We start from the raw sequence: 10,805 nt of genomic DNA, 5'->3' as shown, positions 1-10,805 counted from the left end.
CAACATCCATTTTGTAAGAATGGGCTTTCAATTTAAACAATATTCTGAGTCTGAGTGTTTTAATTCACTGAGGCTGACACTTCCTTTTATAGACTTGTTGGCATTCAGTTTCTTTTTATAAAAACATTACATGGTTAGTGTTTGGAGATCTCTGTCTGCTCATCATCTGCTGCTGTGCCAAAAGCTGCTCTTCAGCTGAGGACACCCTGTGCTTACTTCCAGATATCGGTTGACAGAAAACCGGCGCCGTCCCCTGCCTGACACCCAAACATCTAATTACAGGGTTTATGCAGGGTCTTAAAAACTTTAAAATTGTATTAGTTGAGCTAACGGCCAGAAAAAGTTTTAATTTTGTTTAATTATTGTGTACTAGGTCTTAAATATATTTAGTTAGCTCTGAATTATGTCAACATGGAACTGTTAACTGAAAGTATTACAATTAGCTTGGCTTTAAAGAAAGACTGGATACAATTATGGGCAAGTGTAAGTAGTTCTGGGACTCTGATATTCCTTCATATCTGTCGCACTTGAAATTGATTCATTACGGTCTTAAAAAGTCCCATATTGAACTTTTTGGAATTGGCAGATTTCCTGAATAACATACAAACCACTTTTTGTGGATTATAAATGGCAAAGTAATTGAATACAAAACCACTTTGTGTTGCCTCAAGCCTGGTGACACTTTATTGTGATCCTGTAAATCTTTTTGTACAAAACAGTTGTTTTATAGAATATTAAACCGAAAATGGACAACACCCACTGTACAAATAAAAATGTTGTGGCAACATATCCCGAACAATGCGTCTTAAATATCAAGTGGTTTACTGGTGAACATAGAAGGAAGTATAAAATAAGATCATTTCCTAGTTTAAAAAAATTTACAAAATCCAGATAAAAGTGTCAAACAAACTTCACACCTTTGCTGGAATGAAAGTCTGTTGCTTGAATACCACTTAAGGCAAGTGAAATATTGGATTAAGTCGCTACAAATGAAAGAAACAATGTAAAGCAGTAGTAGTACGTATATAAATGCCAATAAATCACAGCCGTATGAAATGCTAATGAAGTCGGTCAGTGTTCCCATCAGTCACCTTGATAATAGATCATATGTTTTCCTCTGGCATCACGCTCAGGGTGGGAAGCTCAATAACTGTTTAACAGGATATCGTATTGCTGTGATCCAGGTTCAGGTCCAGTCATCTAAACAGAGAATCTGACTGTTTTCATTGCCTGCATAACTAATCAGTGGTTAAAGAAGATGGAAGATACAATGGAGGGACATGGGTCCAATCCCTGTTAGAGTGATACAGTGATACAATGAGAAAGACATTTAAATCCTCAAATATCAATGCACCTCAAAGACACAATTATTTAAGCCTAAAAGTAAAATGCACTGGAATCCAGCTTGAAATGCTAACTGTTCAATCTATTGATAAAGTGCTGGAAACAAACTTTTGTGTTGCTATAAACTGTTTAAACGTTACACAGAAACATAATGTTACTGACTTAACCAGAATATTTCTAAGTTCTGCTGAAAAGACACGAAAGTTAGCGTTACATCGCTGTTGATTTCATCCAGCACATTTTCATTACATGTCTTAAATTAAGGTGTCCAAGATGTGCTTGGACATATAAATATAAGTTTAATGTCGGCTGATTTGCTGTCCCATTGGCCTCCACATGGTAATTCATTGTCTTTTCAGTTGCTGATCAGTAAGAACACAGTAAAATTAGCAGTTTATATATTCTCTGCGTTTATATGACTTATAAAACCTGATCACAGCAGTATAACATTATTCTATTCATAACAGCATTTTAGCTTCACCCCCCGAGTGTGCGTCAGAGGAAAATGGCCGCCGTGTATGGTCCATTTCGTTCATTGAGATATTTTTTATTCATTGAACCGTCTCATCTTTTCCAATATTTCAATATACTTGGGTATATAATCATAATTCAACTCCATATTCAGTCAACATCTGTGGGTACTTAGCATGCTAAACATGCTGGCATTTGGGTGTTAACTGTCACACAGTTGGATGAGCACAGATTATACTGCTTTGTGTTTAATGAGGTGATAACAATAATGGAATCGGATATAAAAAAGTGTTTCTCTTCTCTTTGAGTTGTCAATACAAGGCACGAGGGTCGTGGTTCACTACACAAGCGTTTGCTGCCCAGCACAGCCTAAGTGGATTTAAAATTACATTACATGTATTTGCACACTTACAGTACGACGATACAAATCGCAGACGCGCCTCTAAGAGCTTTTGTTGAACATAACAACACGACAAAAATCTATGATATGTCCGGTAGCACATTTACGGAGTGGTAGTCTCAGCCGGCTTCAGGGAAGCATCCTAGTTCAAATTGTTCACAGTCAGCAAAACTGCACGAATCTAAAAATGACAAATTACTGATCCTTTGACCCCTTCTTTTATAATTTGGGAGCATAGCCAGCACCAATTACTATGCACAGTAGCTGCTCCAGAAAATCCCCTAATGACAGACATGGGGAAGCAGAATGAGGCGTCTGTTTACGGGAGGAAAAGTTGCTGGTGACCTATTACACACTGCATCCTGTGAATAGGCCCATGTGTACAAAGAACTGAGCCCTGGAGTAAATCCCCGGCCCCATGAAACAAGTGTGTTTGCTCTCAACAGCAAACTGAATCCTCTTCCTTCAGACTCGAATCTGGTAGCCGTTCAGGTCTGCAGACGGTTTTTGCTCCAAGACCTTCTTCTCTCCAGAGGGACTGCAACATCAAACACAATATGGACAAGACAATGAGTTTTATTCACCTTAGAGGGAAGCTGTGACTAATTCACAAGCTATTTCTCCTTTTGCCTTGGAGATCATGAGACGTCTGAAGTCCAAATATGTCCCGGTGACAACGAAGATTACATATCAGAAGTTATTGCGCCTTTATTTTTAGTGAAGCGCTAAAAGATCCAAAGCACATGATTAGTCATACCGTCTTTCAACACGGCTGATCCTGCGTACGGGGCTGCTTGGTCCTCTGAGGGGGGAACCCATGCTGTTTCTCCTGTCTTTGGTTGGAGATGGAGGAACAGGCTTTCCTAACTGTGAAAACACAAACACAACATTTTAATCACTTTAAAACACCACTCCACTACGCTGAAGTAGGCAAAGTACTAACAGTCAATGGGGGAAATCTGTCCTGTGTCTTTAACATGATTGTGTCGGGCACTCAGTGTAAAAGATCAACCTATTGATGGAATGAGTCAGCCATGCAAGAAGAGGAGCAGAGTCCAGCCATCACATTAGCTTTATTATCCGCAGCATCGAGGCTGCCTTCATTATGTTAGCATGAGAGGTGATGAGCGAGATATCGCTCCTCAAATAGCAGATCAGCTCGATGTCTGAAACAGAATGTCAAAGGAAATTTAATCATCAGCTAGGAAGGCCGGTCCATCTGCTGAGGGCAAATTACATTTCTCATCATTGTCTTAAGTCCTGTGAAAGCTCCATTAACTCGTGTCAGCTGCAAAGTGGAGCTTCAGAAAGAAAAAGCTTAACATCTGCCTAATGTTTAGATTGACATTATTCCTGATCTGCTATTGGCTACTGCGATGGCATCCAACATGGAAACTCTTCTACCAAACTGTGTTTTCTAATAATTACCTTTTGGGTCTTTTACACATTTTTACAATTTCCCTGATTAATGTGTGGAAAAAGACAGACATATTAAGGCGGTTACATCTATCAAAGGGACTGATGTCTATACATTTTGGCAATTCTTTATAAAAATCTGGATCTACCGGATTTATTGTGGCTTAATAAAGGGGATAGGATTTTTCCAGCTGCTGCCCGGTAAAAAATAATTACTCAATAGTTTTAGAACTATGTCCCGAACCAATATGATGGATTTTGTGTGAATTAAAGGGGACTGTAGGTCCTTAGCTGAGGTGTGCGCTCTACTGTCTAGTTCTAACTCTTTCCCCCACATTGCTGTACCTTCAGGCTCATGTCCCTAGTGTGTCTCTCCAGCTCCTTCCGCAGCTCGTCCTTGGTCAGCGTGTCTACATCGAGTATGGAGTGTTTCCACTCTATCTGCGCCACGCTGTGGGGGTTGTGGGACACGTACTGGCCGATCTTGACCTTGTGGAGCGTGTGCCAGTAGCCCTTGTAGGCTCCGTCGAAGTCCTGCACTAAGTCCATCAGTGTGCGGTACTTCAGGGGCTTGAACATGAGGTCCTCCCTGCGGCTCGTGCCCAGCGCACCAAAACGTCCCCTACTGTGAAGTCCCAGCACAATGTGGCGGAAGTGGTTCCCTGAGAACTGAGACTTAAAGCTGAGGGGGAAGCGCTCCACGCCCGGCATGTTGTTGGTGAGGTAACTGAAGGTGGGTCAAGGAAATAGTAGGATACACAAATAAAATCATAACATGCTGTCAAAACTCCAATAGGCCGTTATAATTAGAAAATGCTGCTTACATGACAGTGTCTTATTCAGATTATTGTCTTAATGCAATTAATATCAAAATAGCAGTGTCCATGGAAACAAAGTTAGTGTCAAAATTGGCAAAAAATCATGTTTAAAGCAGATGCAGCTCCTTATGTCAAACCTGTTAGCGTACTACTAGTTAACACTGCTGTGTTATTCCCCTAGATCAGGTTCAGGTGAATAGAATAGATAAGACATTTTATACTTTTTAAGTTCTAAGCCTTCAGCCTCGACAGTCACTTTAAATTGTACACACACAACACAATTTAAAGACATACCATCTGAAACGTCACAATATGATCCGTTGTTGTAAGGATACATCCCCAGAATCACTGCCTCCAGACATTTGATTGGCAGAGCCTCGCGGGTCATCTCCTTAGCGATGTCCATCAACCTGTGCAGAAAAGTTTAAACAAAGAATAATAAGACCCCAGTGCACTGGTGATTGCCATTCAAATGATGTGGACACAGTATTATTGATTTAACGCAGTCAAACCAAAACATTTTTTCCATGAGCCAGGGAAGATCAAATCTGTGCAACTTAATCGAATAAAGTGAGGCCAGGGGAAAGCTCCAGGCCTCGGCTGATTGACGCTAGTTCCTGCTCACAAAGCCCAGGAGTAAACCTGAGATACAGCTGAGCCCTGTGCATCAGCCATCAGCATCAAGGGCGAAAACCACGAGAAAATCAACAAGCACCGTCAACATGACTTACGCGTTAAGAGAGCGGCTCTTCTTGATTTCGAAAAACTGTGTTCCTGTGTGATTGTACCTGTAGGACACGTTAAGGTTATATTACTACAGAGCATCGTGACGCTGCCTTGGATAAGAGAGACATCTGCTGCGTTCAGCGAGGGGAGGAGAAAGAAACTTGAAGTGCTTTGTGATATTCATAGGTTGTTGGTTAATTATGGATGAATGCTCTGACTGACAATCAAGCTTTTGCTTAATATAGAATATTGTATCAACAGTGGCCTACTTTCTGATGTGTGGCCGATATCTATCACAATGTGCTAAAACAGACGGTGAAGGGATTTAATAAATAGTTGTGATTATCAGTGTGAGAAATGGCTTTTCAACTCTAAATAACATTTTATAAAAAACATAATACACAGTGTGGGTTCCAAAGGATACTGTAAATCCCTGATGTATTTCTGTATGGCTTCCAGGTGTTGTGGGACAGTGGTGGTAGGTTGGTATGTAGGCACACTCGGTACTGGAATCTGTGGGACAGAGGAGCCAAACAACTGCAGACATGATACAATCCCAATAGTCACTGCAGCCAGAGAATGTCGTCTTGTTTGACCGCTACTCGGGATAATCAATCTGCTTGTAACACCACTCTCAGGAGAAATGACTGAAAGGGATCATTCTTCTGTCTTTAACATAGCGTGTGCATTCACAGTGCATGGACGAACTGGACAATACATGGAAATGGTAGAAAAACCATGAAAAATAGATAGATCAGTCATTTACAGTGGATTTATTTATAGTGTGTTTAGAAGCACATGGTTCTCTGTACTACTGTGAGTCATGTGGTATTACTGTATGGTCACACTGCAACTCAACATTTCCCTTTAGCATATGGGTGTAAATTGTTTCCCCACTAACTTCTGTATGGTCAGTGTGAGGAGCAGAGTTTCTCCTGTCATGACACATTACCTTGGGCAGGTCGGTGGCACCCCGGATCTCCTTTCCCAGAGCCTCGCTACTGGGGTGGATCCGAACCACATGGCGCCACATCCTGTCCCAGGTCTCCTCGTCCACCGGGAGCCCTCCCCTGTTCACGTAGAAGGGCACCCCGCCATCCCTCAGCTCTTCGTCGCCCTCCTCCTCCTGCTCCTCGTCCCTCTCCTCCACCGTGGCCTTCAGCATCTCTCCTCCACACAGGTTCCTGGCACACAGCTGTCCTGGACTGGACCCTTTTCTTCACAGGGTGTTAATCTGCCTGCAGGTTTGAGTCGGTCCCAACAACAGATGGCCAACTCATGGCATCCAGCAGCTCTGTGGCCCCACTGTCTCACACAGGCAACGCAGTGAAGGGGAAGGTGATCAGAGCTCACCTCTGTGGCTGAAGCAGGTGAATGTGAAACAAGGATTTAAAGTAGATTGGTCCTTTTGGGATCAAAGGCTGACTTTGCATTACCTGTGAAGTACTTTGGTCCAATATGTTAAAAAGGCTAAAGGTCCTCTTTTGATCAGCTATTGATATAAATGAATAGATAAAGACATTAAGCTTGTTACAGGGAGGAAAGGGTGAGTGTTCATCTTCATGTCCGACGGCGTGACGCTATCAGTCTCTTAAGAGGATCGACTCGGCAGACAACAGAGTCCTGGATATCTCTAATCCCCTGGATCCGTTAGAGGTCATCCACAGCGCACATCCCTCAAATCACTGCCCGGCACAGACCGCAGCACGACCCCCTGTCCGTCCAGCTCAGACCCCGGTGCACCGCGGTGGTTCCCTCCTGCTCAGCCGCTCCATTGTTCATTAGCTGCTCCTCTTCTCTTCTCGGCTCCAGCGGCTGCGCCTCGGATCCACGGCTGAGACACTCCCAGAGCAGCGTGCACTGCGCATGCGCCGCGCTCACAGGATTTGCTCACGCGTGACTGATGCTGCATTCAGGCGCTGCTCTGCTCCAGAGCCACATCAGAGACTGGAGCTTCACATCCATAAATGTGAAGTGCTGAGAAAATAAACCCCCTGTTCGTGTTCTGCAGAATCGATTCTGCGAATCTGCGATAATAGAAAATCTGCGATAATAGAAAAGCGGTAAAATACATTCAGTCTTTGCACCAAATGTATTATATTATTTCAATATATCTATTTGTTTATTATTTCTGTTTAATGTATAGCTCTTTATTTGTTAATGCGAGCAGTTGTTATCATATTTATCTGTTTGTTTATTTTATATATTTAAATATTTGAATATTTTGTCTATTCTTTCATCCGTTGATATGGAGCTTTATTATTCAATTGTTACTTCTGAATAAAGGAGTTCAAACAAAATCAGGCTAGACCTAGATGAAACAATCTAGATTTTTCACACATATAGGTTCGAGCTGAAGACCTAAATTCTTCTCTTTGAGAAGAATTCAAAAATATGAGACTGTCAATCACTACATGGTGAAATCAGAAAGTGACAAAACACTGTAAACTGTAAACAGTCCAAGCTTTTTCTGGCACTGTCCCAAGACTTTTGTTTTCAATATTTTCAAAGACTTTGTTTTGTAAACGTATTCATCATTTTGTACATTATCTATCCATAAATGCTAATTTAGTCATACAAAATAATTGTGTTCAAGATGTTGAAAAATGTATAAATCAGATGACTGATTACTAAATATAATGACAACAAAGCTATCAACCCCACAACATGTCTTTCTTTTTTTTTATCTCTGTGTTCATGCTAACAAAGAATTGATGGGAGAAAAGTGCTGGTCAAACTTAGAACCACTTATATCTCTATATTCACTTCTTTTTTTTATTGTCAACCACAGCAGTAACCCATTTTCAACTTATCCAGATGTGTTGGATGAAGAAAGTCATTTTATTTCAAATGTAAAAAAAATGTAAACTACAGGTAAGAAAAACATGTTAATTTACATGACAAGGTATCGTATGTAATATCAGGTAAAATGGCCACGTGCGCTGATCATGTCACATACAAATCAACTAATAATCGCCAGTGTTGTATAAAGTACTTGAAAGCCATACTTGAGTAAAAGTACAGATATCTTACTTGAAAGTGACTCAGGTAAAAGTAAAAGTCACCTGTCATAAAATGACTTGAGTAAAAGTCTTAGAATTTCTCATATTAAATGTACTTAAGTATCAAAAGTATCTGGTGTTGAAATGTACTTAAGTATCCAAAGTAAAAGTACAAGTACCAAAATTAAAAATGCTAAGTGCTTTTTATAGTAGGCCTACAGACACAAAACAACCCAAAATTGTTCTCTTCAGGATTTATTTCAACTGACTGAAAAACACTATATCTATAATGTATAATTTTACAATTTTGAACCTGAGATGCTGAGGTTAAAATAGTATAGGACAAGTGCGTCTGAACTTCTAGAGACAACAACGAATCAACACAACAGAATAAACAAGTGCCTCTTGAGTCTACCTAAGAACACTAATAGACAAAAGAATAACCACTAAAAAAGTCTGTAAATATCACTGAACATGGACCTTTCATCAGTAACAGGAGTGATACACAATGCCACTTATGATAACTCAGCAAAGGGAAATTAGGAACACAAAATAAGATAGTTTATCTTTTGTTAACAGCCTGGACAGTGCCGTACAGAGAAGAAATAATTACGGGACACAGTCTGGTTTTGCTGCCAAATTTCAGACTGAACAAGGAAATAAATAATTGAAGACCAATGTTTTTTTGAATGCTAAATTACATATACAAAATACATCCAATTGAATATCTTAAGGTGCAAATTTGGTTACAGTCTTTTGTTGACTTTATTTTGAAGTATATAAATTATCAGTGTCTTGCTTGACGGCACTTACACACTAACCAGGACTGCTCAACCCTGTGAAGTACCAACTATAAAATACAATTTCAAAAATTTCTTGGACTGCAAACCAGCACTGAGCGGGCCCGAGCACATGCATTTTGAAGCGTTGCATGCGTTTTGCCTTTTGCCTGAAACAAATAAATAATAACCAGCCCCACTTCTCCCTGGCCATGTGTTCTCTGTCATCTCCCCAGACCTGCCCTTCTCCATGTCTCCACCTGATGTCCCCGCACTTTTCTTTAATTTGTCATTTTTCTTTCCAAAATTCCACTTGTTCTGCAGCTTCCGTCCTCGCCCACGCACCTGATCCCACCTCCCTCATCACCCAAACCAGTATTTACAGCTGCCTACAGTCAGCATCTCCACGTCGGTTTGTCGGTTTATTAACCTTTTGTGTCTATTAGCTGTATTTTGTAACTGCCTGGATGTTTACCTGCCTGTATATCTGCCCGCCAGCTTGTCCACGCATCTACATGTAGGCCTAAGCCTGTTTATTTATCATTAGACTACCATCACTGAATGGGCCTGCGTTTTTGTTTGCTTTTTTTTCCAGCAGGGTGACAATACACCTGTAGGGTATCTTGCCTGTAGGGACGGGAAAAGTGAAGACACAACCCTGCTTGAAGTTGTACACATTAGCCAGTTTGTACAATATACATATATAAAGACTCAACAGCTTCTAAGTTGTGTTGAGTCAGCACACAGGGCGACTAAGGATTGGAATTGGCAATATATAGATATATAATATCTTTGCAAAAATTATATTGGCGTTATAGTGAGTGGAAAACTGGGCCTGATTACCCAGGGTCACATTTGGCAAGGTCCATTAAAAAACCTGAATTGTGTGCGTGAATATGCAGTAGTCCACGACAGTGTTTGTTTTTGGTTGTGTTGGCTGAAAGTTGTTTTTGCGTTTGCTTATATAATTGGTTGTGTTGTTTGTTTTTCCATCTCGACTTGTTTTAAATCTGTTTGTTTTGTTTACGTGGACGTGTAAGACTAAGTAGACACGGCCAACCAATGAGAGTCTATTTGCCAACAGTTTTTGTTTAAACCAACTACTTCCAATGTTTTCTTTAAGAAAAGTTAACCACTTGCTGCTTCGAACTATGTATTTATGTGCAGATGTTGACACGAAGCAGGAAAGAGAAAACGAATGTGAATCGAAAAAGGAATACCTTCAATCATGTAAAGTCACCTAATAAAAGCCCTCAAAAAGCCAATTAATTTGCCTGAATAATAATCCTTACAACTCCAATAGGGCCTCACGTCTGTCAGTGCCTGTGAGTGCTCGGGCCCTAATAATAAAGACTGAACCGAGCTCCTGCAGGAGCGAGAGAGCGAGAGAGAGGTGCGCCGTGTGTAAAGGTGCACGTTGCGCCAACCTCCGCTGCTCAAGTAACGAGCCAGTTTTGAGAATGTAAGAAAGTACAGATATTTGTGCTCAAATGTAGCGAGTAAAAGTAAAAAGTCGTCAGGAAAATAAATACTCAAGTAAAGTACAGATATGTGAAAATTCTACTTAAGTACAGTAACGGAGTATTTCTACATCGTTACTTCCCACCACTGATAATCAGTTAAGTTTTAGAATTTCCTCTGCATTGTTTAGCATACACACAAGGAATACATTTCTGATGTTGCATTCGTGAACTAAATCTTTAGAGAAGACAGAAGCTTTAAGGATGAAGTGACCTAAGGTTCCTTGAGGTTTTCTTTCTCATAATGAATTAGCATCTCTGCTCATATAGAAATTTTACTCTAAACATCTTGGCGGGTTGGGAAAAAAACCTCAAGACTGAAGAGGGCA

General features: G+C 40.6%; 1 protein-coding gene across 1 annotated transcript; it reads right to left on the bottom strand.

The window, feature by feature from the left end:
* Positions 1 to 655: 655 nt before the first annotated feature.
* Positions 656 to 6,991, bottom strand: vash1 (vasohibin 1). Its single transcript, XM_061082586.1, has 7 exons — positions 6,128 to 6,991; positions 5,600 to 5,688; positions 5,181 to 5,237; positions 4,785 to 4,859; positions 3,977 to 4,358; positions 2,973 to 3,082; positions 656 to 2,753 (listed from the first exon to the last, which is right to left on the bottom strand). The coding sequence occupies exons 1-7, from the start codon at positions 6,338 to 6,340 to the stop codon at positions 2,681 to 2,683; spliced, it is 999 nt and encodes a 332-aa protein (XP_060938569.1). The 5' UTR covers positions 6,341 to 6,991; the 3' UTR covers positions 656 to 2,680.
* Between the last annotated feature and the right edge of the window lie 3,814 nt (positions 6,992 to 10,805).

Source organism: Limanda limanda, chromosome 12 (genome assembly GCF_963576545.1).
Source record: "Limanda limanda chromosome 12, fLimLim1.1, whole genome shotgun sequence".
Lineage (NCBI taxonomy): Eukaryota > Metazoa > Chordata > Actinopteri > Pleuronectiformes > Pleuronectidae > Limanda > Limanda limanda.
This window is presented reverse-complemented; position numbering and strand designations above follow the sequence as displayed.

Coding starts and splice junctions, on each gene's coding strand:
- vash1 (XM_061082586.1), bottom strand. CDS start 6,340: ATGCTGAAGGCCACGGTGGAGGAGAGGGACGAGGAGCAGGAGGAGGAG. Junction 5,689..6,127: donor GTGCCACCGACCTGCCCAAG/GTAATGTGTCAT, acceptor TCTGTCCCACAG/ATTCCAGTACCGAGTGTGCC. Junction 5,238..5,599: donor AAATACATCAGGGATTTACA/GTATCCTTTGGA, acceptor CGTGTCCTACAG/GTACAATCACACAGGAACAC.